General features: G+C 48.4%; 8 protein-coding genes across 8 annotated transcripts; 5 read left to right on the top strand and 3 right to left on the bottom strand.

Annotated features, from left to right (window-relative positions):
* Positions 1 to 932: 932 nt before the first annotated feature.
* cid13 (Poly(A) RNA polymerase) lies at positions 933 to 4,829 on the top strand (the record flags this gene model as incomplete). Its single annotated transcript, XM_031151486.1, has 4 exons — positions 933 to 1,956; positions 2,004 to 2,075; positions 2,123 to 2,341; positions 2,395 to 4,829. The coding sequence occupies 4 exons, from the start codon at positions 933 to 935 to the stop codon at positions 4,827 to 4,829; spliced, it is 3,750 nt and encodes a 1,249-aa protein (XP_031004500.1).
* A 1,968-nt stretch (positions 4,830 to 6,797) lies between these two features.
* On the top strand, positions 6,798 to 7,572 carry LHYA1_G006548 (uncharacterized protein; the record flags this gene model as incomplete). Its single annotated transcript, XM_031151485.1, has 2 exons — positions 6,798 to 7,104; positions 7,157 to 7,572. 2 exons carry the CDS (start codon positions 6,798 to 6,800, stop codon positions 7,570 to 7,572), a joined length of 723 nt encoding a protein of 240 aa, XP_031004501.1.
* Positions 7,573 to 8,462: 890 nt separating this feature from the next.
* Positions 8,463 to 10,750, bottom strand: LHYA1_G006547 (Uncharacterized protein; the record flags this gene model as incomplete). The annotated part of the gene is made up of 2 exons (XM_031151484.1): positions 8,463 to 10,276; positions 10,324 to 10,750. The coding sequence occupies 2 exons, from the start codon at positions 10,748 to 10,750 to the stop codon at positions 8,463 to 8,465; spliced, it is 2,241 nt and encodes a 746-aa protein (XP_031004502.1).
* A 909-nt stretch (positions 10,751 to 11,659) lies between these two features.
* LHYA1_G006546 (VMS1-like protein) lies at positions 11,660 to 13,463 on the top strand (the record flags this gene model as incomplete). The annotated part of the gene is made up of 2 exons (XM_031151483.1): positions 11,660 to 11,786; positions 11,833 to 13,463. 2 exons carry the CDS (start codon positions 11,660 to 11,662, stop codon positions 13,461 to 13,463), a joined length of 1,758 nt encoding a protein of 585 aa, XP_031004503.1.
* Positions 13,464 to 14,436: 973 nt separating this feature from the next.
* On the top strand, positions 14,437 to 17,866 carry LHYA1_G006545 (uncharacterized protein; the record flags this gene model as incomplete). Its single annotated transcript, XM_031151482.1, has 5 exons — positions 14,437 to 14,579; positions 14,699 to 15,128; positions 15,180 to 17,324; positions 17,380 to 17,706; positions 17,762 to 17,866. The coding sequence occupies 5 exons, from the start codon at positions 14,437 to 14,439 to the stop codon at positions 17,864 to 17,866; spliced, it is 3,150 nt and encodes a 1,049-aa protein (XP_031004504.1).
* Positions 17,867 to 18,748: 882 nt separating this feature from the next.
* On the bottom strand, positions 18,749 to 20,713 carry LHYA1_G006544 (uncharacterized protein; the record flags this gene model as incomplete). The annotated part of the gene is made up of 2 exons (XM_031151481.1): positions 18,749 to 18,856; positions 18,950 to 20,713. 2 exons carry the CDS (start codon positions 20,711 to 20,713, stop codon positions 18,749 to 18,751), a joined length of 1,872 nt encoding a protein of 623 aa, XP_031004505.1.
* A 982-nt stretch (positions 20,714 to 21,695) lies between these two features.
* YGR042W (Uncharacterized protein) lies at positions 21,696 to 24,551 on the bottom strand (the record flags this gene model as incomplete). The annotated part of the gene is made up of 1 exon (XM_031151480.1): positions 21,696 to 24,551. The coding sequence occupies one exon, from the start codon at positions 24,549 to 24,551 to the stop codon at positions 21,696 to 21,698; it is 2,856 nt and encodes a 951-aa protein (XP_031004506.1).
* A 737-nt stretch (positions 24,552 to 25,288) lies between these two features.
* Positions 25,289 to 26,856, top strand: RVS167_1 (Regulator of cytoskeleton and endocytosis; the record flags this gene model as incomplete). Its single annotated transcript, XM_031151479.1, is given in 4 exon segments — positions 25,289 to 25,402; positions 25,458 to 25,892; positions 25,946 to 26,493; positions 26,508 to 26,856. The coding sequence occupies 4 exon segments, from the start codon at positions 25,289 to 25,291 to the stop codon at positions 26,854 to 26,856; spliced, it is 1,446 nt and encodes a 481-aa protein (XP_031004507.1).
* Between the last annotated feature and the right edge of the window lie 1,075 nt (positions 26,857 to 27,931).

Raw genomic sequence — 27,931 nt, 5'->3', positions numbered from 1 at the left:
TATATTACTACAAGAAGAATGATAGCCTTCTTTTACGGTACCCGCCCCGCTTCCTCTGATCTCTTGTGATCAATGAAACCTGGAATCTGGTGATTTGTTGACTGGCTGGCCAGCGGTTATTCTCATCACAAAGAACTAATGACTTGTACCGCCTAATACCCAGATTGCATTGGCTAGCCCGACCACAAAGAGCCATGGCTGTATACTCGTGTTATCCAGCATTTCCCGTTTTTACGGCTAAAAAGTAAGCAAGTCCAAAGACAGATCTGGGATAGAGCATACGAGTAGAACGCGGATTGATCTGCCTTCATACCGTTGCGCAGTTCTAACACACCGTATCGTGACTGTGACTATTACTATTATATTATTATTAAGGAGGAAGAGAAATTGAAGAGAAGGTGAAAGTTGCCTTGTCTTGTCTTGCTCCTGCCGGCAGCACATGCAACCCCTGCCGGTCCCTTGTTTAGCGCGCTAGATTACATTAGTCGAGGGCCTTCACCTCACGTCTCCGTGTTAAAGTGGAAATCTAGTATTCAGACAAAGCAATTCTGCTTTGCAGCGCACCCCTTTGCCTCGATCCTCATCCACCGAGATCACTCAAGTATTACACTTGGCTGTAGATACACCCACCTAGCGGCCGTCGTTGTATGCCACCATTGCAAACTGCTCAACACGCCTGTAGCCATTCGCCAGTGCTGCTAGACGGACGTCCATTCGTTTCTGAAGGAAGTGGAATCTCACCAACTTCACCTTAACTTGCCTTTCAATCCTCCTCGTATCCTTCGCACACAAGGAAACCACCCAATTCTACGTCTGCGGCTCGCCTTGCAATCGCGTGGTGACTGAGGCATCGCGTCAACTGCGCTTTCGCCCCGTCCCTCGAGACGCTCCTTACACGACCACGATTCCAAGTTATCGTGAGAGATTGATGGATGGAGGGCCAGTCTCCGGCAGGTAATTCTCGATATCAATATCAATCGGCACAGTGGTCGCGACTTGTGCGGCGGAATACACTTGCAGACACCTCGCCACCAAATCTTCCCCCAAGTCTCGCTCCCACATCTCAGCTTTCTCCGCATCTCGACTTGCTCCCCATCCTCCTCCCACAACAATCCTCCTATCACAAACTTCAGCTTGCTCAGTATAACAGACTTGTCACGTCAGGAAGAGCAACCCCACTTCCCCCTCTATTGTCCGCGCAACATATTCAGGCTGTGCCTGGATCACGCCCCGGCTCAAGACCTAGCTCAAGGCCACCTTCAAGGCCGAGCTCAAGCAGCGGCAACACGGCAAAAAGCACAAAATTTCCGGCGAGGGGAGGTCATGGGAATAAAGAGTCACGAAAACCCAGTAAAGGTGAGCCCACGCTCGTGACCCAGAAGGAGTCTTCAGCCATCATGCCGGGGAAGATGCTGGACCTGTCAAACCAGTTGCCCACTCGACCTCTGATACAGCATCAAACTACAAATTTCTCTCAGCAATCGAACTCTGTCCCCTCAACACCGCATCAACATGCGAGACAATTCTCTTTCGAGTCAAGAGAGCCTTCTCCCAATGCCACAAATAGTCACTCTCCGCGCTCTGCATACTCCGAATCTAATATCACCCTCCCTTCAAGAGCAATTTCGGGCGGTGGTCCCCGAGGAGGATGTCGGTACGAAACCGCTATGGCACATACAAAGCGACGAATACCTTACAGCATTGGAAGCGAACGATTGGAAAAGCTGAGCACTTCAAGTATCAAGAGCAAGCTATCCCAAGATGAGGAGAGAACTCTTTCAACAGATATGAGAGAACTTTATGACCGGTTATTGCCCACTACAGACAGTGAGGATAGGAGGAAAAAGCTGGTGCAGAAACTAGAGAAGCTGTTCAACGAGGAATGGCCTGGACATGATATACAAGTTCATGTATTTGGTTCATCTGGCAATCTACTTTGTACAGATGAATCAGACGGTCAGTGGAATAGTTTACCCTATTGGAGCTTTTGCTAATAAATTTAGTGGATGTATGCATAACCACAAACTGGAAGGAGTTAGAGGGTGTTTGCATCATTGCAGAGCTTCTAGCAAAGAGTGAGCACTATCTACTTCTCTGCCAGACAAAGCTAATTATTCTTGAGATGGGATGGAAAAAGTCATCTGCGTTTCAACGGCCAAGGTACCCATTGTCAAGATCTGGGATCCGGAAACGCGCCTTGCATGCGACATGAATGTCAACAATGTCGAAGCGCTAGAGAATACTCGAATGATCAAGACCTATGTGCAAATAGACCCTCGAGTACGACAACTAGCTATGATTATTAAACATTGGACAAAGAGAAGGATAGTGAATGATGCAGGTAGGCGAAAATAGGAGCTTTTCATGCCTACAAACCTTTCTAACATCTAGCAGGCTTTGGGCTCACCATTAGCTCGTATACTTGGATATGCATGATCATCAACTTCCTTCAAAGTCGTAGTCCTCCCATTCTTCCCGCTCTTCATCAACGCCCCCACCAGAAACTACCTGTCAAAGATGGACAAGGAAGCGAGTTTGCGGACGACTTAAATGCGCTGCAAGGGTTCGGTCAAAAGAACAAGGAGACAGTAGGGGAACTTCTGTTTCAATTTTTCCGATTTTATGGTCACGAGTTTGACTACGACAAACACGTAGTTTCGGTCAGAAATGGAAGACAGATATCCAAGTTCGAGAAGAAGTGGCATTTGGGAAACAATAATATGCTCTGTGTCGAGGAGCCATTCAAAGTGGTTCGCAATCTAGGGAACACAGCAGACGACACCTCATTTCGAGGGCTGCATTTGGAGATCAGACGTGCGTTCGATTTAATCTCACAAGCAAAGCTTGAAGAATGTTGCGAGCAGTACCAATATCCCAAGGAGGAAGAACGAATATGGGAGAAACCAGCGCCGAAGCCAAAACCTATCTTACGCAGTACTTCGCAATCGAATCGCGGTGGAAGAGGCGCTCATCGTGGTAATCGCCATACCAACCGGAATGGCAATAACAATCGAAGATCGTCAAGCAGCACATTCGACAGCTCTTCTTCGTATAATGGTGGCCTTCCACCAAATATGACGGCGCAAGATGTGTGGCTTCAGCGACAAGCTCAGGCTCAATTACACAACGACTTGTACACGACTTATTCGGTCTTGCAAGCGCAGGAGAATAGCCTACGGATGCAATTATATAACCAATCTCAAGGATATATGCAGGTGCAGCAAAGTCCAGGGTATTCGCAGTCGCAGCCAGGTCAAAGTAGTACTGGAGGAATCAAATACCAAACTGCGGATCGAAATCGCACGAGCTCGTTTGACCAGGCGCCGCAGTCAGCCCCGATGCGTAACGAGATGTACTTTTACCCTGTGCCATACCCAGGCTCACCGATGTATGGCTATCAGAGTCCAAATACGAACCCTTCCTCGCCATCACTCAGCGCCGCTGTACCGGAATTAAGGCGAAGTATGCACAGATCAAGCATCACAAATGGTTCCGGTGTAGCAGGGCAATCCTCAAGCTCAATGCGGTCACATTCACAGCCTGCTGCTCGTTCCACCCCCACTCAACTATCAGTTCCGGGGTTGCCCAGTTCTGGACTTGGTATTTACCAAACGTTACGGCAGGCAAATGGAGCTCCGATCCCCAGTTTTATTGCCGACGAAAATTCCGAGGTGGGCTTCGAGTCAACAACAGCATCTACTTCAACCAGCCCCCCTGAGGACAATACGCCAAAGCAGTATGTCGGCTACTATGTGAATGAATCCGCTCCAAGTTCAAGACGAAGGGAACCTAACATAATGGCTATCCCTTCCTTTGGTGACCTCTACCAGAGTCGGCGTCGGTTGTCGACGGATCGGCTACCACAGTCTATTTTAGACCGAATGAAGCGGCCTTCTCGATCTCCGTCACCACTAGGCCATGACCGGTCATTTTCTACCGGTGCTCATTCGGCCCCCCTCTCTGCTGTTCCCTCGCAACAAAGTGTATCGAGCTCCAACCTCCGTGCACTGAACCAGGCCCCATTGGTAGTAAATGGAACCAATGTGCCGGCACCCGTGTCAATTCCAAATTGGCAAGCTTCTGTTAGTGTTAGTTCGAGGGTTGTAGAAGGGAGTGATACCCCAATTGGGTCAATGGACTCGATGTCCCAGGCGTCGGTGAGCGATATTTCAGGTGATCAAGATCACTCCGGCCAGGTCACACCCAAAGAATATCGATCCGAGGGCAGAGTTGAACCTCCTATGGTTGTGAATGGGTCTAATCCACAAACCTACGATGTCTCTTCAACGAACTCAGGTCCCGTTCCTCCTGCAATCAATATACCAAGCGGCTTGATTGCTGCAGATCTTTTCAACCATTCTCGACTTTCTCCAAACTCTCGAAATCGATTAGCTCGACAAAATGGTGGCATGTCTCCCCTCGACATTGGTGCAAGCCAATCTGAGTTGCCTCGCGATGATTCATCACACCTTTCTCCCGTTTTCGAAACCCGAACTCCATCGCCAACTACGAGTCGAAAGTTTGAACCTCTAACTGGCCTAAGGGCAAATGGGCACTCTGCGAGGGCTTCGGCGGACAAAAATGATCTTCTGAAATCCGCACAGAACCTCAGCATTGCTCATGTTAGCCAAAGCAAAACTCTTACTGCTGCTCAGAATGGGCATATAAGAGGTGCTAAGAGCGAGGGTAGTGGGCCAGGTACTTGGCAAAAGGCCCCAAACTCGAAGGGCAAGAAAAAGGGATCTTCTGCAGATACCAGGGGTATTATGAATGGCCAAGCTCAAGTTGAGAGATTCCCAAAAAACGACTCGGAGCGAAAGGGTGGTTAGATACCGGGTCATCTCCATGCGAACAGAACAAAACAAAGGCTGCAGATTCTTAGGAATATCTGTAGCCATGCGACACCTCTCGTGCCGAGTTTCTCAAATGAACTTGCGCGATAGGTTTGTGCCAGCCTCCCGTCAATTTGGTTTCCTTTGCATTATGCCTTTGATTCCATCTGATGTGCCTAATCAGAATGTTCCTAAGGATTTTCATGACTTGTACAGATGGCAGGGCAGGGATTGATCTGGTTTTCACAATGGCATCGGCGTGTTCTATGGCGACAATTTCTGATTCGGAAAAAGCTCTGATGAACAATCAACACTGAACAGTCACTCATCCATGGCAACGAAGCCGATGGAAAATCTACGTCTCGAAAAAGATGAATATTTTTGTTTGTGTGTAACTTGATGCATTTGCGAGCGGGTACGGGGGCCAGGGTTTGTGTTGGTTTTTTTCTTGGACTTTATTCTCTTTGTGTTTTCTCCTTAGCAGGTCTGGGATTGGCATGGCTGGCATGGCATTTCCCCCATCATTGCATACTGCATATACGATCTTCATCTGATGAATACAAGGGGTGGAATGAATACGAGAAAATAAGGGTGTTTGGCGGGGCGGGCATGACATCCTTTGTTTGTATGTTTATAAGAATATTCCGGGGTTTTTCTTTACGAGTGAGATGAGATCAGTAGGGAAGTGATACCCTGCGTAACGGCGGAGCTGTCGATATGAGTGAAGCAAAACGCATAGCAGCGGATGATAAATAAAAGGAAACTTAAAAATCTTCAAAATGTGTCTGAGAAGTCAAGAAGATGTGCATTCATTCCAAGTATGAATATTAGTGCAAGATTCTTTATGTCGGCTCCTCAAGCGCCTTCGTTCGATCTTCAATATAAAATGTAAACAACAGCGTAACGGGAGGCACAATATTCTTTCAAAGCAGCCCGATACTCTTCCCTTCCCCATGCTACTTCGACCATTCATGCCTCATCCGCAATCCATCCAACAGGCCCTCAGCTCCTCGGCTTTCCCCTATGTCCCTTCCAACTCCGCGTTACATCCTCACCTTCTTTATCCTAAAACGCCGCCAAACCCCCCCCCCCCCCCCCCCTTTCTCCCCAATTGCCCTGCCATATCCTTAACTCAGGATTTGAATTATATATATAACTTAGCGTGCGGAAATACTTGTACTCGTACACTAGCGTTTTTTGACGGGGAAAGTGGGTGTGGCATTTTGTTCGAGGTGTCGCGTTTATGCAACGCAAGGCTTGACTTTCAAGCCTTCTTGCATGTGGAATGTTGGTAGGGGGAGATGTTGGTATAGATTCTGGTTTAGCTTTTGGAGTTTGATGGACCTGGCGGTTTGGAATTTGGTGTTGTGGTTTTAGTTGTGGTTTTGAGGGAATTAAGTGAAGTGAAGTGAAGTGAGGGAATTTAAGATTGCAAGTTTAGTGCAGTAAGGTAGGTATAAGCAGAGTCTAGAGTGAAGATGGTTTGGGATAAATAAAGAACTATAAGATTCATATCGCAGATATAAAATTGTGGGCAGTGTACGTGAGATAGACTAGGAGTTCTTTACTAATAGTTTTTAAATAAGTAAACGAACGATAGCGCACAGAATTTCACGTGAAGCTGATCTTCAAATTTCGAAGTCAGCGCTGTGATTAGATGCTAACTGATGCGTGCTATAGATATAGATATAAAGGAAAGAGTCAAGACAAGCTTCGAGCACTCAGAAGAGGCGAAGAAATCTGATAATGGATCCTGTCATGTGACTCGCCAACCCCTGAATTCAGGGGTCCATACACCAGTCGCGACACTGTTCCGTTTCAAGCTCGCAAGAGAAGCGTGAGCGTGTCGCCCTCAAAAGACCTGGTACTCTAAAGTAAGCTGTATCCTGCTCTTGCATTCTGATTTTTTGCTCTTTTGCCTTTATGCTTTTGATTTTCTGCTGCAATACATGTTAAAAAGTGAAAATGTTCTCTAAACTCACTGCAAAGATAGCTCTCCGCAAAGCTGGCATCCCCTCCAACGCCCTTTCCTTCCCCGAGTCGAAACCAGCCTCAAAAGATCCAGATGCGCCAGCTCCGTTCGCAAACCCATTCGCGAACCTTTCTGTCCCCAAATCGTGGCAGTCTTGGGCAACTCCTCCACCGCCGCCAATTGAGCTCCGTGCCGCGCCGGTGATTGGATCAAATGCACCTTCATCTGCCAAACTCCGATTGCCAGTTGCAGATGGCAGACCTGCGGTTGTGGTATTCTTGAGGCATTGTGGATGTCCTTGTATGCTTCTTGCCTTCATTGCTATACTACGACAATGCTAATTGGTTAATAGTTGCAGAAAAAACCTTCCTCGAAGCTCGTCGCCTTGCAAACAAATATCCGCGACTGAATTTCATCGCAGTCTCGCACAGCTCTCGGAAAGCAACCGATAAATGGATCTCATCCATCGGAGGAGCGTGGGCGGTCACCGTTGTGGTTGATGAGGAGAGGGAGGTGTATGCGAGCTGGGGCCTCGGCGTTAGCACGACGTACCATCTGCTGAATCCGTGGACCCAGGTGGCGATGCATAAATTGGGGAAGGAGGAGGGGATATGGGCGAGGGAGGTTGACCCTAGTGGGAATAGGTGGCAGGTTGGAGGAGGATGGGCTATGGATGAGGTTGGGATTGTGAGATGGGGTGCTGCTTCCAAGACGGCGGATGATATGCCGAATTTGGTAGAGGCTTGTGAGACTTTAGGTGCGTTTTGATCATGTAAGTTCCCCCGTGATATTGAGCATTTCAGATTAGAACACAGATTCTGTATCTAGTGAATGTGAAGATTGTGTCAGGATAGGTGATAATACACAGATTATTTAATGGTTGTTTTCGCACAGTTCAGAATGACGCTGCCCTGGATTTGTTTCGTGACGGCGAGTGTTCGGCGGTCTCCCATAAACATTTCTTCACTGCAAGGCTGGACATCAGGTAAAAATACCTGGTGCAGACCTACCTAGGTAGATCTTGTGGGGAGCCTTGTGGCCTGGGCAGCTTTCCTGGATTGATGCTGCATTGGTGCTCATGCTGTCTGTCTGTATTTGCCTTTTCCTTGGGATCGTAGATGAAAAATCAGTGGAACAACAGCAAGCAAATACAAAGATCCCAAATCACTTTTGAATGTTTCTATATAATCTTTCTTTCCATTTACACGGCATTACTATTTTCTCTTTAAGCAAGGGGTTTTGACTATTGCTCGATGAGAATTGGGTATCCAAGAAGGTGTACATTGAAATTTCCTACAAAGGGGAAAGAAAAACGCTGCATGACCATATGCACAGGTCGGTTATCGAGTTGGCATGACAGGACAGACAGACTAGACTTGGAGAAGCTACGGACAAGTGAGGAAGGTGATTAGGACTTTGGGATGGGATGGCTTTCAAATGATCGCTCAAGGTAACAAAAGCGCGAATCTAAAAAATGAACGTTAAGGTTGATATGAATGTATCGAGTATCAAGAGCGGATTAAGATTCGCCCAAGCAAAAAGCCTCGCTTTTCTTGGATGGTACAAAAACAGTAAGCCTTAAACCTATGTTTCCGAAGTACGCCGAATTCCAGCCATCCTCAACCCATGATCATACAAATTCGTTCCCACCAGCCGCTTTACTGCTGCATAGCCCTACTCTGCACATCAAAAATCTCATTCCTCCATCCCTGAGCACTCGCATTATCATCTACGACCTCCCCAGCTCTCCTCGCTTCCTCGTCCCACAATTTAACCACACTGCCTGGCGCATACTTCCCCGCAAATATGTTTCCCCTCGTGTCCGCACCTCCTCGGACTCCCACGGCAGAGTACAGATCGGGATCTTCCTCCGGCGTTAATCTTGTCATAACCGCTTTGACAAACGTCCTCAGATCAATCGGATCAGAGATTCTCGTAGCGCGCAGCCTCTCTCGTGCAAATACTAACTCGCGATTCGCGGCATGGAAGAAATTGCCAATAGCAGTAGCTAATTGGCGCTCAAGCACTTTGCGCAGAATAGGGCGCAAAAGCGGTTTCAATAACCAGCCCAGAAATGCGAATTTGCTTTTCCTAAGCTTATAACTCAGATGATGAATCTTGACTCTCACGTTCCGCAGAGTCAAGACTTTCTCCAATCTCTCTTTTCCTACTTCGATATCCATTTCAATATCAATACCCCTATCATCGAGTTCGAAAGATGCAATTCCTTCATCTACAAAACGCAACAGGCCTTTATGGGCTCGGAGCCAGAATCCCACCTCATCGGCGCGGATTGACAGGCCTTGGACTTTGACTGTAACGAGGGAGGCGACGGTGGAGACGGTGCGGAAGCGGCGTTTGTGGATTGTTAGGTCGTTGTATGTTTCTACCTTGAGTCTGAAGGGGAGAAAGGAAGTGTTGTTTATAGTTCGTCCGGGCTCGAGGATCAGATTCTCGAGCAGAAGGTCGATTTCGGGGACTGCCACTTCGAGGCGGGGGATTGGAATGTGTTGGATTGCTGAGATGAGGAGCGGGATGAAGACGGTGTAGGTGTCAGTGAAGAGCTCGGTGTTTGACTCGGTGTTGGTGGGGTTGAGGATGTTCCAGATTTGAAGGGAAGTTTGGACAAGCTTGGAGACGTCGGTGTCATTTAAGACTGAGTCTAGGGTTTTGCGAGTTTGGGCGATGAGGGCATCGATATCTTTGCGGAGAGGAGATTCGGTGCCTACTTCCTTGGACTTTTCTTTGATTTCTTCAAGCTTGTTCTCAGCAGCTTCGAAGAAATCAGGATCGGTGAGCATCTTTTGGATGGAAGATGCTACTTCGTTCATCATGGATTCGAATTCAGGGTCCTTTTGAGAGTGCTCCATGACCTTGTTGAAGCGTGTCTCGAGCTCTTCCCATTCCTTTTTGTCTCCGAAGGAGCTGAGCAGTGACCATCCGTTTTTTATTGAACGGTCAAGTGCTTCATTCGTGTCCACATCGTCTTGAACAGTGCTGATGGTGTTATCCACAGCACGTGAGTATACTTTCGCATATCTCTGAATCAGAAGTCCAATGGTAGAGACAGAATCCGAATAATCGTTCCTCTTGCGGAGCTTCGTTACGGCCGCTTTCAGGCGGTAGGTCAATGTGTCTTTTTGGTCTCCGGTAACATTCTCCTTCAAACTAGCGCCTGCTTCCCTTCCAGTCTTCTTGACGCCATTCGCGACTACGTCCGCAATTTCTGTTGCATCGGCCGTCAGATCCTCGTTCGTAGGTGGTGGGCCTTGCTCGCTTCCCGGATTTTTGACAGTTTCACTGTCTTCTGCAGATGGCTCGATCTTCTTGGCTGCATCTTCTGCAACGTTGGAGATGGTGTTGGCGGTGTCTGCAAAGACTTGTCGTCCAATAGTATTCAGATCAGACAAAAACATACGGAAATCAGAATTCGTCAAAAGCAGACTGCCGACTGTTCTGATGCTCTCGTAGGCTGTAGAATGATTAGAGACAATTCCAAACGAATATCAGATGACGTACCAGCTGAAGCATCCGCCTTTGATCTCGTGGATGTGGCGGTCTTGACAAGATCACCAGTATCGATTTGAAGTCTTGCATGGATTATATACCAGATGAAATCTTGAATTTGATCTCCATCATTCTTGTTCTTCACCAGCTCGATAAACTGCGCGACCCATTGTTTCATATACTTGACAAGTTTCCGTCCGCTCTCACTTAAGCCTGGCGTCTCGGGGTTTAAGACATCAGAGGCTAAGAGGGTTCTGAGGTTGATGATTACTTGCTCTGTGGACGGCATAAAACCTTTGGACAGCGCTCGTAGCATCTGGTAGGAGTGCATCTTCTGGTGAGCTGCGCGTTGGAGGGACGTGTCGTCTGCATACTGCGGGAGGAGTGGCTCAGTGTCGCTATTTCTCGAGGTCTTTCTGGATCCAAAGCACGAAGACATTTTGATGTGAAGCTTGTTGCTCTAGATGTTTTGTGTTGTGTCGTGTCGTGTAAAAGAATACTGTAAAAGAATCCCTACCTATTAAGGGAAAGGCTGTTTTTATGTATGGGATGGGATTCCCAAAAGTCGATGACGGATGAGTGATGAGTGGTAGGTAACCGTAACCTTTAGCTGGACGATCCCTTACCCCGCCAAATGGTGTTTGGGTGTGATGGATGGATTGATTGAAGACCAATTGATAGAGGGGAACGAAAGTCTAGATCTTGGCATCTCTCTGTGTCCTTCAAGCTGTTCCCTGCTTCTGAAAGGGAGCACCAGGAGCTTGGCTTGGAAGGAGCTTGGCTAGCTTGGGCCTATCACCTCCCCGCCTACTGAATCACTACGTCATATCAGGGGTATTGGCTTGGCTATCAACACGTGATCTGCGATAAGCCCAGACATCAAGTCAACATCCACCTCAGCTTTTTAATGCGGCGTGAGTCAACGACAGAAAGATTCCATATGTCGGGCAACGCTTAGAAATAAAGACTGTAGAAGTGGTCCTATTTGGAGCCATTAATCAAGACTTGCTTGTCATTCAACAAGATTTGATACCTCCCTCTAAAACCCCACCGTTTCTCCTTCCACCTACCCCGCCCCGCCTTTCCGCCTCTATCGAAGCAATGGATCAACGGAAAGAGGAAGTTACTCGGAGACCTTTATACGGCAAGTTTTACTCTTACACTGCTATTCTTGCGCCTCACTAACATTACTACAGTCTACGACCTACCAGCAGACATCCTTTCCACCTTGACACCCAAAGAAGACGCCGAACCCGAACAAGAAAGCTCCCCACCTCCTACCGATACACCTACTACCGAAGAAAGAGCGGAAAGCGTTACAGGGTCTAATGCATGTTCACTATGCGGCATGAAATTTCACACAGTGGAAGACCAGAGGGGTCATGTCAGATCAGATCTACATGGATACAATCTAAAACAACGGATACGGGGAGCAAAGCCAGTCTCGGAAAATGACTTTGAGAAGCTAGTAGGAGGTATGGACACATCCGAGTATTAAGGGCCTAGGCTAATAATATCAAGACCTGAACGAGAGTCTATCAGGCTCCGACTCTTCAGACTCAGAAGATGATGAAGCAGGCGAACCGCGAAAAGATACTACATTAAGTGCCTTGCTGAAAAAGCAAGCGGCAATCTCATCACAAGGTAACGAAGAGGATGAATTAACACCCAAAAAGAAGAAGCTTGGGTCAGGGAAAGCGCCTTTGCTCTGGTTTACGACTCCTACGCTGCCGGAAAATACATATTTGGGCATATATCGGGCAATATTCACGAATACAGAGCAGGGGAAGGAGGCCTCGATCCTTGATATCATTCAGAAGAAACAACTTACTCCAAAGCCCCAACAGAAAATTGCAACAGACTCGAGTAATGGCGTCCCGTTGCCAGAAGCATACAGCGGACCACATATCTTTCTATGCATGATTGGCGGTGGTCATTTTGCGGCTATGGTAGTTTCCTTAACACCAAAACAAACGAAATCGTCAGCAAGTGGACCCCTATCTCGCGAAGCAACAGTGCTAGCACACAAGACATTCCACCGCTACACAACCCGTCGAAAGCAAGGAGGAGCCCAATCAGCAAACGATTCAGCGAAAGGAGCCGCCCATTCAGCAGGATCAAGTCTACGAAGATACAACGAGCAGGCCCTCACTGACGAAGTCCGGTTACTACTTCAAGAGTGGAAAGGCATGATCGATACCTCAGAATTGATATTCATTCGAGCCACGGGAAATACCAACAGACGAACCCTCTTCGGCCCCTACGACTCCCAGATCCTCCGACAAAACGACCCCCGAATCCGCGGCTTCCCATTCAACACACGCCGTGCAACCCAAAACGAACTCATGCGATCTTTTGTCGAACTGACCCGTGTCAAAGTCATCTCAGTCGATCTAGAAGCCATAGCAGCCGCCCAACTCGCAGCTTCAGAAGCAGCCAAGCAATCTGCCGCACAAAAAGCCGCGAAACAGTCTACTACTGCAGCGCCTAAGAGGAGCGAAGAGGAAGAAACAGCCTTACTCCACACCTCACAAATCCAAGCCCTAATCCGCCGCTCCAAACTCCCCGCTCTCCTCTCCTACCTAAAGTCAAACTCCCTCTCCCCAAACTTCCTCTTCCAACCACACGAGCAGAACCACCACGCACCTACCCCTCTACACTTATCCGCATCACAAAACTCCGCTCCGCTAGTAACAGGACTGCTGGTAAAAGGCAACACCGATCCTACGGTGCTGAATGGGGATGGGAAAACGGCGTTCGAGTTAGCGGGTGATAGAGCCACGAGAGACGCCTTCCGAGTATCGCGCTCCGAACTAGGCGAATCGGCCTGGGATTGGGAAGCGGCCCGTATCCCAGCCGCTCTTTCCAAGCTAGAAGCCGACGCGCGCGCTGCTACGGAGAGGAAAGAGGAAGCTGCCAAAGAGACCGAGAGGAGAAAGGCTGAGACAGAACGCTTGAAGGAAGAGGGGCCGAAGGTGGTGGATGGGCCGATTGGGAAAGGCCAGGGGAGGGGGAGAATGATTGCGTTAGCTAAGACGGCACAGGAGAAGAGGGAGGAAGAATCTAGGGGGTTGACGCCCGAACAGAGGATGAGGCTAGAGAGGGAGCGGAGAGCTAGAGCTGCCGAGGAGAGGATGAAGGGCCGAGGATGAGGATATCCTATTCAGTCGATTATTCAAAAAGAAAATGTGAATACCGGGATTGGATATCCAGTCCGGAATCCCTCCCACGATGATATCTAAAGTGTTGCCCATGCACATCCTCGATATAAGGAAAGTTAATACAGTATTCAGCACAAGGTGATTCAAAACACCTTCACCAGATGCGACTTCATCAGAACTAAATAGGGACAGTTTTTGTTCCAGTCACACACGTATCGGTTAACTGGCCCTGGCTCACGTGTGTGTGTCTCCTCGTGACCATGCATCAGAACAAGCGCAAGTCTTCGAGTATAGTTGCCCTTCAAGCTTGGGGCATGGATGCGAGACAGGGAATTGTATATCGAATTGTTTGGTTTGGTTCAACGTAAACAAGTGGAAAGCATTACCAGCAATTGTCAAGCAGTGTAATGTTAACGTTGTAAGGTGACGGTGGGACGAAAGTGTCTTTTTGCCTCTGCCCTCGGAGGGTGTGTGTGGTGGGCAGAGGTATATCTTGTTCGCTCTCCCCTCTCGAGAAAGGGAGTCACAATTGAGCAATCATAAGACATGAGATGAGGATGGGTAACGCGTGATGGAGCATCCTACTGTAAGGCAGTCAGTCATCTGTAGAGAACTAAACCCTTTTAGTCCCGGCGAAGAGCAAAACTAATGCGGGCGCACTTTCCCTTTCTGACTCGCCGGGAGGCGCTGCGCCATGGGACTGTAATTGAGGGTTACTCCGTGGATTATTAGATCCTCTTCCTTCCCCAGGCATCTCACTCATTCATTCATCCCCCCCCATTAAAATCTTTCTCCCAAAGACCTCATCGCCGTCGTTGTTCAAAGACGACGTCTGAGTCAATCGGTCGAGAATACTTGTACAGTAATAGTTTTAGCATACTCCGATCATCCGATCTACTATTTTACCCCTCCACATTTCATAATAACACCACTCAAACCGATAAGGCTACCACCAGCAATCGCAATGGCCTCCACTAACCCTTTCACCTCCTTCACCATCACCCAGCCTTTCTTGGGCGCTCCTCTCAATTTTGTTCCTGCTCTTGGTTCTCAAGAGCTTGAGCAATTGGTCGATGCCTACGTTCTGGGCAATGCGTCCAAGCAGGAGTAAGTCGGCTGCCATTCCATTGATTTTCAGCTTCAAAGTCCGTGGAACTTGAATGCCCCTCGGCGTCTGTATTATCTATCAAACTACGAGCAAGTTGCTAAATCGAATTCTTCTATAGGAAGCTGTCCGAAGTCACCATCGATTTCTACAACCATGCCACTGTCGACCTCAACACCGGCGCCTTGGTCAAAACCTACAATGTCTTCGCCTTTGAGCAGTCCCCATCCGAATCCCAGTCCTCCTTCAGCCCTTCCATGTATACTCCTAGCCCTTCTGCTTCGATGAACTTCGGCGATTCTGCGTATGGTTCTCTTAGCATGACCCCTCCTGCGAGAAAATCCGGAGGTAGAGTCAGCAAGAAGCCTGCGAAAAAGGATGCCAAGAAGGTTGCTGAGGCCAGACTCCCAGGCTTCTCCATCATGACCAAGGACGGCATTGATGTGACTAGCACTGCTGGCCGTGGTACCAAGACCAAGGAGCAGAGAGAGCATGCGCATTTGATGCGGATCATGAAGGCTTGCGACGCTTGCAAGAAGAAGAAGATCCGAGTGAGTCAATTATCCCACCTCGACTGAGAGTCTTGGCTAATTCTCATCCAGTGCGACCCATCACATAGCCGGCAAAGCAATGAGATGTCAAGATCCTCGACAGTCTCGACTGGGCAGACCCTCTCAGGTAGTAGTGGTGGTAGTAATAGTCGTGTGAACCCAAGTCCTACACTATCTACACCATCGTTATCACAAGAATCCTCAATTCCATCACAGAGCAACACTCCATCCTACGGCGCGATGGACGACTTCGTTCTGTTTCCTGAAGATGGTTCCTCGTGGAATCCAGCTGACATGTCGATTGCTGAGGATGCCGATTTGAGTCAATTCAATTTCGATATCAACCTCGATATTCCAATGAACTCGGGTGATTTCGATTTCTCGAATTTCGACTCGATGCAGCAAGTCGACTTCAACCAACTCTCTTACCTGCCTGCCACCCCACAACTTGGGATGGATCAATGGGCAGGCCTCCCAAGTTCACATTCAAGACCGCATCCATCATCTTTTACGCAAGATGCTGGACAGCTAGATGTGAACTCGCAAGACAGCTGGATTAATGCGCTTGCAGATTCTATCTATAATCGCAGGGCCCAGCCATCTTCCTTCTCTCAGGAGTCGGGCGAAAGCTCGATCTTCTCTACTGCCAACGTCTCCCCACAAACCGTTGGGACGCTTGCTGATGAGATTTGGCCTGATGGTCCCGGCGATTCATTATCATCGTCTCAGTCCAATAGCCATGTGCGGCAACCATTATCGCAACGCTCGTTGGATGAAGGAACTGGCTTAAGCGTACGCCAGGCATCGTCCGATCTATCACCAATGAATGACAGTACGACGTCGACTTACTTAAGCCATACTCAATCACGATCTGACGGCTCACCTACAGCCGTAAGCAACTACTCTCCTGCAGAGTGGAGCGGAGCTGGATCACTCTCCAGCTCGAGATCATCTCTGCAAACTGACAACCACCAATACTGGACCGAGTCAACTGATAAAACGAGGCGTGGCCATGAAAGCCTAGCTGCAGCTCTCGCGAGTAGGCAATTGAGCAGTAGTAGTAGTAGCCAAGGCTATGATACAGATAGGATAGCTCACAGTACAGCTCAAGAAGAACGTCCAGCCACCCGCGCCTACACGGGTTTGCAACATCGGGAAGGAATACCCTCCCCGTCTCCGACAAGCCTACAAAATCCCGCCCGACCGACAAGAAGCTCATTAGGCTTCTCTAACGATGTCTTTGGCCTTGCTAATACCTGCACAATTGTATCAGAATCGCTAAGATCTGTCAAACAAGGACCAGCAGAATGCCCATCCCTTTCTGGCGATCTTCAGAAACTTCGAACCGTACTTGTACAGTATAACTCGGCGACGGTCAATGCGAATATCCAGCGGGATGATGTTGGGAGAGATACGGCCGATCAAATTTATGCCTTTGGCCAACAACTCCAAAGGCTCTCAGCAACGCTCCGACAGTGTCAAGTCCAAGATTCACCATTGCCGCAAGGGTACCTTCCGCAATGTCAACTCCAGATACGGAAGTTGCTCCGCTCATTATGTGCAAGGATCAACAGTCTCCAAACTCCAGGCACTGGAAGCCCCAGCGCTGGCGGCGACTTCTATCAACCACTCAATTCTGGCCGCAACTTGCAGCTCTTCGTTCCTTCTACCGAAGGACACGATCGTGATAGACACACTGAATCAAGGGCCGCTTCTGGTATTGAGTCACTGTACGATGATCACTTAAATGCACAGGATAGCGGTAGCACACCAACAAGACCTGATTCTCATGCCGTTCTCCTGCAAGAAGACGAGAAGCGATATGCCCTCGCGTTCTACAAAGATGGATACGAAGGAGCATTTGCTCCAGGCGTAGACTCTGGATTCGCCGTGACGTATCCACACACACACTCACTTCTCACCAAGCAAGTTGATTATACTGTTGTGAAGGCACCTTCCGATAGACTTTTGGAGGCTCATGCAAAGCAGCTCACCGCTGCCCCGTCGCTACAGTATGTTGGACGTTCCCGAGATGAATCACAGCTTGAAGTTCATGATGCATTCTCGCGTGGTTCAATTCCACGAACTACTGTCTCGAACGTGGGCGCTGTCGCTTCCGCTCCTGTACTCGATGCCGTCTTGCATTACAGCAAGGTCCTTGTGTGTGCAGTTGTGGCCTCGGCTCTCGTCGCACCTGTATGCTAACCCTACCAGTCCCCCCAACTTGAATAATATGGCTAACGTGTAATAGATTACCCAGACCTCGGTCTCAATGTTGCTATCACTCTTCATCCACGTCTCCGCCCTCTTGCTTTCCGCCCCACGACAAGTTCAACTCGCTGCATTAGCTTGTCTCGCTGTCCTGGCTGTGTCGAATACGATACTCTTCAAGGACTTTCAAAAGGGATGCCAGGAATGGACTGAAGGCAGTTCATTGGCTTCAATCGCGAGAGTAGCAGTATGTGCTGCGCTTGTGGCAAATCCCCCTTCACTGTCTGGTGTGGCGACGATGTTGTCACTACTCGGTGGTACGCAAAACGATTGTTATGGTGTAAACCTCGAAGTCGATTCTCCAAGCGTATGCTCCCCTCCTTCCTTGATAATCTGAGATCATAAGACTAACAAACGTTTAGTCCTATTCATCTCAAAATAACCCATCCAAAGATTTGGATCATCTTGGACACAGAAGACCCCAATGGCTTGCGATGATGGATAATCTTACTGCTATTGCTCTGTGAAAGGATTCTGGAGGATTCTTTTATAAAGATTGAGCAAGTATATCAGAAGATAGTCGATTTAGTTATGAGAAAACATGTGGAGATGGATGCCGTTGATGATTATGAAAGATATCCATAGGATAGCATACAATCAACGGCGATTTTAAATTTACTCCAGAAGTTACATGATGCGCTCGCTCTTTATTACACAAAAGAGAAGTAAATCTCATCAACCTCTTCGGCCTTTAATACTGTAACCCTATCCATCCTCGCCCTCCCCATCTATCTATACTGTATCTCCATCGCTACCCCGCGATCCCCTTATATCTTCCAACTATCCACCTGGGCCCTATAAGTACATGCGATTCATATTTATTTGTATATTTACTCAGTATATTAATACGCTAGCTAGTGAGTTGAGTGCTGTGCTGTGCTGTGCTGTGCTGTGCTCTGCTCTAACACAATCTCCTTCCTTGCTTTCTTTCTTGACGACCTACACATCCCGTTTTTATTTTATAGAGGAATGCGAAGGAAGGAAGGAAGGAAGTGCTGGTATATGATACACGCATATATATAACTCGCACGCACGCTCGCTCGCTCGTACAACGCTATATGAATGAATGAATGAATGAATGAATGCGCCAAGTGAGATAAACAAACTCTTCAATCCCAACACCAATATAACCCTGAGTGAGTTAAACAAACAATATATACAGACGAAAGAAAAGAAAAGAAAAGAAAAGAAAAGTAGAGTTGCGCGGCATTATTATATACTTGAATACACGAGTCCTGTAAATCATCATCATCATTACCATCACTATCATTATCATTATCATGACAACTCTTCCCTTTCCTAAATTCGCGAATGCAGATTGAGTACAATGGAGGAGCAAAGAGTCATCGTCACGAAAACATGCCATCCCTTACATACGTATCCGGCGCCCTCTCCCTCAGAACTCTCATCGGCCTACTTCTCGTACCCAAAACATACAACGGGCATTTCTGCGGACTCTGCATGCTTATGTATCAGCCCAGTGTCTCTTAACGTACCTGCAGTATCTCTCCCAGAAAAGGAAGAAGAGAGGAGAAGAAAAGAAAACTTACACATTGAGCCCTGCGCACGGTAAAGTGTTTCACGCTCGAACACATGGCAAACGAAGCTACAATGCCCACGAAGCCTATGATGGGCAGACTGGCAGGCGATGAATGGGGAATGAGAGTGCGGGCTTTAGTCATAAGCCAGGTGTAGGAGCAGCAGAGAGTTAGGGCTGTAATGAGGAGAGCGAGGGTGAAAAAGGCTTTCCGTTTACGGGACTTGGAGGCTTGAATTTGGTGTTGGAGTTGAAGCGAGGGTGTTTTTTCGGAGACGGGGACGGAGTTCCATGCTCGTAGTTGGAATTGGCTGCCATGGAACTGATTGCCATTTGATGGGGGGTTATAGTCGTACCTAGGACTCGGACCGCTTCCGTAGGAATTGTTGGGCTGGAAGTCATAGTTTCTCGTGTTGTTGAAGTGCCGACCATTCATGTCTGGGTTTTCTGGGTTACTTGGGACATTTGGCGTCGGCATGTTGTATGCTGAGGGGTAGTAAGGTGACGATGCGCTATTCATCGATAAGTCCTGGCCATCTGGGGAGTACCGGTGATGTGAAGGATTGTGGATGAAGTTCCCGTAGATCCAAATCTCAACGAATCCGTGACAGTGGTAGCAAGGCGCAGAGATAGTCTCGTTGTAGTGCTGACATGATAAGCAAACATATCTGTGAGCCGGATCAATTCGAGTAAAAGCGAAATGCGCAACCTCGAAATGATTCTGCAGCTGTTCTAGGTCGGCGAAACGTTCAAAGCAGCCGTCTAAGTGTGAGCACATGAAATAGCTGCCATGTTGGACGCCAATGGGGAACATGTTGCCGTTTTGATACAGGCCATATGGATTAGGACCAAGAGCTGGAAAATCGGGGGTATTATGATATATGGTGGCGGGAGCTGAGATGCCTGGCGATGGTTCCCCTGGAGCAGGGGATGGAATGTCGAGATAGGTCATGTCGAATGGTGCTGAACTTTGCAGTTCTTCATTTTGGCCCAGACCCAACAATGCGTCTGGCTGTTCTATCGTAGCGTGCCCCGCTGATAGAGATCTAGCATTTTGTCGGGAGGCATTCGAGAGGGAAGATCGCGAGTGATGTTGTGAATGTGGGCGGCGTCTATTCGATCGAGCCTGAAGGATATCTTCGAGGGACTGAACATCGTGATGCGTGAACAAGTCACACGGAACTCTCCGATCGTGGCAGACCCAGCATGACCCTAGATGGCGTATCAAGGCCGTCTTTGCTTTGCGTGGTTTATCAAACTGCTTTCTCGTCCGACGTTTAACTTTCTTCCCATCAAACGTGCTCAATTCGATATGGGGATTCGCAGACAACGGGCTCTCGTTACCGTTGAACGACATGACGGACGATATTTCAGTCGCCCCATACTGCGAAGTCGAAGCTGATCCAGCTCTAAGACGACCTGAGGATGTGTGAGAGGTGACAGAGCCTGGAGCGGATGTTCCTGGTACGCTGAGGTGAAAACCATGATGAGCGGTCGTGGCAGATAGAGAACCATTCTGAAGTTTGGCAAACTCTTCCTCTTTTAAAGCCTCTTTGTATGTTTTGTAGATACTCAATGCCTTGTCTAGCTTCTTGGGGGGTATAGGAATAGGGTACGAAGGGTAAGGCTGTTTTGGCGGGGAGGCTGTGGCTTGAGGTGCTGGTGATGGTCGTGTCGATTGGGTGGATGATGTCCTGATAGTTAGATTGGAATGAGCGAGCCTCGAAGGGGTAGATGGCGATAGTTGGTGCAGATCTCCAGTCGGTGGTCTGTACATTGTGAAGCGGCGGTGGAGGTTGAGTGTCGAGGCTACAGAGGAGGGGTCGAGGCTGCGGGGGTTTGAGCAGAAGAGGATCAAGTCAGTGAATGAGGTCTTGTTGACCTAGAAAGAGACCTCTCGGATGATATAGTACGATGCAGCGTTTCCCCGTCCGACGATGAATGACAAGGAGAGTTAACTTAACTTTGGATGATGGAGGCAGCAGGCCTGGATAAGTATAAATGCGACGGAGACAAGGCTCACTCGCGGGCAGTATCACAAGTTTAAGGGGCGCCGCCCGCCCTCAACCGAGCCAACCTGAAGGCAGGGTGCCGGTGAGGAATGCTACTGTACTGTATGTAGAACAACTGGCATCAGGGTCGAGGGACGGTGAAGGCATCGATACACTCGAGATCAAACAGCACGATAAAATACCGCCGTCCATATTCGCGCAATTGAAGCTGTTGATGATGAAGAATTTTCTGATGACGATCAATTGAGGCGCGTGAACGGCTGAGGAGAGAATGAAGAGAAGAGATTTGGCACCTGAAGCGAGATCCAATCCAGATGATAATTGTGTGGCACTGTGGCAGTGCAAGAGGGGAACACTCAGATTGAGGCCCCCTGCCCTGCCCCTGCCCTGCTCCTGCACCTGCCCCTTACGGAGGTACCTTACTACTGTGTATACCGAGTATTCGTAGTCGAATCATCAAGATTCAAGACCGTGACCGTAGCAGATCTTTTGCCACCTCAATCAGCCTCATCCGCACGTGTGATTGTTTTACGGAGGTACAGAGCATCTCGTTTCAAAGGATCAAGCCACTGAAGTTTGGCACTACTGTACTGTACTGTTGGTTAGCTTACGAAGTATACGAAGCAATTGCATCGAGAATCGAGAGGATCCGGCTTCATCACAATACGAGGTTGGGATCTTTTGCCAGGTTTATGATACACCGAGTAGGCCTTTCCCCAATCGTGTGCGATTGTGTATATCTCGTGACTAGCCAGCTATTGGTCCAGCATTTGTTGCTCTACTTCTACCAGGAGGCCTCCAGCTCCCAAACAAATCAAAAGATTCCCTGCTCCAAGGGCCAGCAAGAGACACGTCATCTACACCACCACTCTGTTGCCCTTCCTCTACAACGTCGACGTCGTTCCGGCCCGAGACCACGCGGGTTACGGGCCGGTGCAAGATTCGCGGGGCGGGAGGCGGCGGCATGACGGCCTGCCAAGACTGGGCCATCGCATCATTGCTTTCGGTAACCGTTTTCTGAAGGGACTTCCCACGTGTTGCAGGGTTCATTATTGTAGCCGCCAAGGACTTGACTACTTCAGATGCATTGGTAGCATGTAAATCGTTTGCTGAACGAAACCCAAAACTAATCGCATCCCTAGCTTCGGTCGGCAAAGCTTGTTCGACCGAAGGCGAGTTGTGCGATTGCTCAAAATGCACTTCAGGTGATGCTAGCTTTGGTTTTTGTTGATCTAAGTTCTCATTTAAAGGCTCTTCTGCATGTTCCGTCCCCATATCTCCAGGGAGAGTGGGTGGCTCTTCTGGCTGAGTTGGAGTTGTAGAAGAAGCTTTAACGAGAGATCGAAAATGTTCGAGTGTGGGTTCGAGCGCCCCGTTAACATCTTTGGGGGGTTTGTGAGGTCGAGGAGGCATATTCCTAGGCGTCGTTTTGGATATAGATTCCCCTTTGTTGATTGTAGTCTCAGCCGGTGGGACAGTCACAGCCACAGCCACAGCCTTTGCAGAAGTGACCTCAGAAGCTGGTTTAGAAACATCTATTGTAAAAGTAGTCGCCTTGTTGCTTTCAAGAACGAATTCGGGAGGCTTCAATACCCATGCTTTGTCCGAACCATTTGTATTGGCATCGGCTTGTAGCAATGCCCTGGGAGGAACTGGGCGAACCTCTCCGTGCAGTTTTGAAGATAGATGCTCGGAAACAACTGCATTGGAAGAAGGTTGATCCGCTATATTACTAGTAAAGATTCGTTGGTCCGTAATATTCTTATCTGCTGCACCCTCTTGGACTCCGTTATCCACAAGCTTCGCAGACGGCACACTGTGATCTTTCGAGGTGACTTTCGAAGCACTTGTAGGTCGATTCGACTCGGGTACGCCTACTGAATGGCCCACAGTTGGTTTACGGGTCAAGATTTTGTCAATTGCCTGATGGTTGATTCCAGTATCAAGTAGAGGAGAATCGAAGTCATCGAGGTCTAAGCTAGGCCTAGTTCTCTGCCCATCCAAACGAGCTTGTAACCTCTCTTCTTGCTTTTGGCAAAAAGAATCCAAGTCCCGTGTTGCTTGAGAATGTACAATCTCATCGGGTGTATTGGCCTGCTTTTTACCAATTTTGGGGGGGTGGTGAAGATCATCACGCGGAGATGAGCGAGAGCTGGGGCGATCCATCAGCATCATCATCTTTCGTGGAGGTCTAGCCTTTATTCGTAGAGCAGACACAGGCTGTTTGTCTGTTTGTCGTGTGACATCCACATCGGCCGTCCTTGGAAGAGACGACACAGGGGTTTGCTTTCTAGAAATATGACCAATCATCGGAGACGAAGAAGGAAGAAGATTCATCATCTCATTCCGTGTAACAGATGGCACAGTTTTGCACTTCTTGAGTGGCCATTCCGGTACTGGAGAAGAAGAACGAGAGCCATTAACAAGCTTTTTTCTTAGAGCAGCTTTTGGTTTGCTGCTGCGCTCGATTGGCGGTGAAGAGGAGGCAGGAGAGAGGCTTATTGGTCTTAGTTTCGCCTTCGTCGTCTTCGCATCTCTTCTTTTCATAAGTGGTGCAGGTGTTGGGTTTCTAGAAGGATCAATATCCAGGAAGCTATCATTCTCCTCCGTAGAAGAATTTGAACCATCCCGCAGACCGTTTGAGCTTGGTTTGAGTGCGGGGAAAATGCTTGGTCGTTTCGACTGAACTGGGTCCGGTCGTGACAAACTCAAAGAAACACCTGTAAGGTTGCCGGCGTATGTGCTTTTGGCCGGAGGGGACTTATGTCGTTTTGTTTTCTGTGTCATTTTTCGCCTGTTCCCCAAGATACTTTCTCTTGCTCCAGACTTCATCGAAGTGACAGCTCCAACCTCTCCGTCATCGTCTGATGTGAGATCTATGGTCACTGGGGGCCGCTGTGATATAGAGGGCTTCGTCTTGAAGGGCTCGTAGCGTATCGAGGCTGTACCTGGAGGTTTCGAAGATGCCAAAGTTAAGGAGGCGCCCATCAAGTTCTGAGCGTACCCATTCTTGCTTTGTGAAGACTCGTTTTGCTTCCGTCTTTTCGCAGGTGGTTCATTTTCGTTCCCACCCCCACTGCCATTGACATATTGCTTTTCCTCAAACGGAGAGTTACCCGACACTACAGCTCTTCCATAGTGTCCAGTAGGGGTTAACAATGTATTGAGAGGCTTTGGCTTCAAATAAGGCGCTGGTGTACCGAATTCTTGAGCCCGTCCAACCGCGGGCGACGCTGTGAGTTTCGCCGCGGCCCTCTCTCCTTTCTCCTTGATCCTCTTGTCCACGATTTCTGTGAGGTCCTGATCTCTCTTGCCAATGAAATCTGCTACCTGAACTAGGAACCCGTTGCGTTCTAGTTCAAGGTCTTCCCCCTCATCAAGCTCTGTATCCTCCTGCCAATGTGTATCGCCCACGAAGTTCGACCGTTCATCGTAGACCATGACCCGCTTGTTGAATGTGTGATATTTGAGCCGGCCATCTTGCCAACGTTTCGCCTTCTGCCGTATTTGCTGGGTATAGAGACATCTGAATTCGAGGACGGGCGCTGTGTTTTGCGTTTGGGGAACTTCCATCGATGTTGCTGAACTGTAGACGGCGGCCATGATAGACAGAGATTTCTTGCTGGGGGTAACTCATGGCATACGCGATTTACTAGGGTGCTGTGTGATTGCTTGTGCCAAGCTGAAGGACTGTAGTAGAGGTTTGACGCGACGCGCCTTCCTTCCCAGTCAAACGCGAAAGTAAGATGCATCACGTGTACGGAGGGTCGTTTCCAAAAATAGCAACTACGGGCGGGATGACCCAGAGTCTGGGCTTTAAAATTGAACTATCGGATGAAAGAGGGGGTCTCCTACTTGTACAATCTAGATCTATCTCCAAGACCCCTCGAGTTTCTGCATTTTCATTTTCTATTCCAGACTTCAGGACGCTGTTGGGATGAATACAGTACGGAGTAGACTATTATAATGAGGGGCGGTATGTCATTTTAGGCGCAAGCCGCAGCCCTGACTGATGTGCACAAGGGGCCCCGCGACCTGTTTCAGCAGCATCCAACAACCCTCCCACAGCTCCTCGATAGCTTGCGCCTCACGCTTTTCGCTATTGACCACCACTCTTTTCTGTTTTTGCTTCCACATCGAGGCTGTGCCATTCCACATACTACAATCTGTCTATTGGCTTTTCCACGACCTCTACTTTCTGGTCTCCATCCACACCATCTATCCTACTTGATCGACCACCTCCCGCCAGCCAGTATACAACATACTGGGCAGAACCCAGTCACCTACTTTGTTATACCCACGCAACAGAACACCTAAGCACACAGCGAATTGCTTCAACCATGAATTCTATGTCACGCCAGATCGCAAAGGCGAGGGGCAAAGGCGGGGAAGACAGTGCCAAAGTCTCGGTGCTTCTCAATGATTTTGAGGATGCAGATAACATGCTCACCAAGGTCAGTCGCCAGATCCTCCTTGGTTGGTGAGATTCTCCACTGACTTTTGCTCTAGATCATGGAAGCATCAAAAGCTTGGAGAGATGCCTGGGTGTCTATACTCAACATACAACTGGGAACCGTAACCGTGTTCGAGGAGCTTTACGATCCCATTGTTGGAGCGAGCGATGGACATGGCCACGACCCTATTATTACACCACAAGAACAACTGGAGCGGACGACCAAATTGAAGAATGTCTACGCGGATTTGAAGACGGATCTTCTTGAGGAGGTGGTCCTGATGGATTCGAGAATTATTCGACCTGCGGGTGATGCGAGAGAATTCCTCCAACCTCTACGAAAGACGATCAAGAAGAGAGAAAATAAACGAATCGATTGGGAGCGGTATATAGATAAAGTCAACAGTCTGCAGACTAAAAAGGTAATACGCAGCGATCGCGAAAATGTGGCATTGGCGAAAGCAGAAGAGGAGCTGTCAAGGGCTTCAGACGTATGGTTGCCAAAACTCTCATTCCCAGGTACACTTGCTAACTGTTCCCTCAGGCTTTCAAAGTCGCAGACGAGGGTCTAAGACAAACACTCCCTCCTATTATAGCTGCAGCATTTTCAATTATTCCCCATCTTCTGGCCGTACAGATCATGATCCAAAATACACTATTAGCTCAATATTATACGGCCCTCCACAACTATGCCGAAGAGAATGGATTCCAATCCCCTTCACCCCCGATGAACGATGTCATATCAGTATGGAACGCAGATTTCAAACCTATTCAAGAACAAATAGAGAGAATCAACTGTCTTGCTCGAGGAAGGACAGTTCACCAACCCATGGCTCTGGGAAATGATCCTGCGAAACACGGTTCCATAACTGGACTTGGCCTTCGGAACGGCATTTCAAACAGACGAGCCACATCCCAAAGCAAGTTATCTGAACCTCCATTACCCAATCCGGAACCGCGAATGGGGCGGATGCCATCACCCAATCCACAAATGCGAATGGCACGGACGCCATCCCCCAATCCACAAATGCGAATGGCACGAATTCCATCTTCGAATTCAATGCTCGTCTCCGCCCCGCCAGCCCCTGAGCCGTCTCCTTCTCCAGAGCCGGCTCTGCCAACACCCAGTTATCCAGACTACTCTACGCATCTCACACCGGTGTCATCATATTCCGCCCACTCACCGGCCGTCCGAGTGGGGACTACTTCCAACGATCAGCTGCAGCAAAGAAGAAACCGCCCCCGCCACCACCAAAGCGAATTGGATCACAAAATTCCGGTCTCTTTGTAACTGCACTGTATGCATTTGAAGGCCAAAACCAAGGAGATTTAAGTTTTAGAGAAGGTGACCAAATAAAGATCATCAAGAAAACGGACAGTACGGATGATTGGTGGGATGGCGAACTAAGGGGTAGGAAGGGCGCCTTTCCTGCTAATTATTGTGAGATGGCTTGACGCGTCGAGTAAATTGATGAATGATGACGGATTGGAAAATGTCTCGTGGTGGGACTGGCGTTGTTGGGATGGAATGGATGGCAAATTGGACTTCTGGACTAGGAAATGATAGATCCTAATGGCACTCACTCTTTAGCTGGAATGAAAAGACAAGAGCTTTGATGGCAGTGTTGATATTCCGAACATTTTGGGACAGTCACATCTGCCTCTTCTCTTCATCAAGACCCCCTCTGAGAAATGTACTCGTCTTTCCCTTCCTTTGTCCTTCCCTGGCTCAAGCGAGCTACCAAACTCATGTCATTTCAATAAGCCTTCCCATGCTATCCATGAATCAAATTTCATGCACAGCATTGTGGAACCAAAACCACAAACTACATACCTATATAGGCAGGTATTCTTGCACGCTACACAATCTTGCCTCCCTAAACTCACTCGTATCCCAAGTGGCGATTATTTCTCTTTCTATAGGCAGGCTCGTGCATCAATTCCTTGCCAGTCCACTTTCGTCAGATCAGTGATCACGCCTTGTATAGTTTCAAATGCGACTTTCAACTTTCTTCCACTCAAGCAATAGATTTTATGTTTTAACTGCAATGAAACGCTCGCGCCCTGAGGTAAATATGTGATGAATTCACCGAATTTTACAGCTAGCTGTAGCGGGAAGAAGTTACAAGTAATGTAATCATAACTCTTGCTTATTTATATATTAGATTCTAGGCTTTCTCAATGGTAAATATTAGCTATGCACAAGCATAAGAGGAAGAATTAAAAAGTACGCATCTTTAAGCAGAATGATAGCGAAACAAAAAATCGCAAAAAGTTGAGATATACAACAGCAGGTATTCGCTAGTGGTCACCTACCTAACTACTAATCTGCCGATCTAAGGTTTATATCTAGTAAAGCGGACGGGATGCCTAATTCTCCTTAGTCTACGGTCGTATGTGGCACTTGCATGCTAATTCAGTCGTCTGTGACTGTTAGTCATCTCGTAGGTCACCCCACTCAATCTCGGTTTGCGACGTCTCAACATCTCCACGCGATGCAGACAGACTGGAAATCTACCTACAAAGCTAA

Source organism: Lachnellula hyalina (assembly GCF_007821495.1).
Source record: "Lachnellula hyalina strain CBS 185.66 chromosome Unknown contig00087, whole genome shotgun sequence".
Taxonomy (NCBI): domain Eukaryota; kingdom Fungi; phylum Ascomycota; class Leotiomycetes; order Helotiales; family Lachnaceae; genus Lachnellula; species Lachnellula hyalina.
The sequence above is the reverse complement of the archived record's forward strand: the minus strand, read 5'-3'. Positions and strand labels throughout refer to the sequence as shown.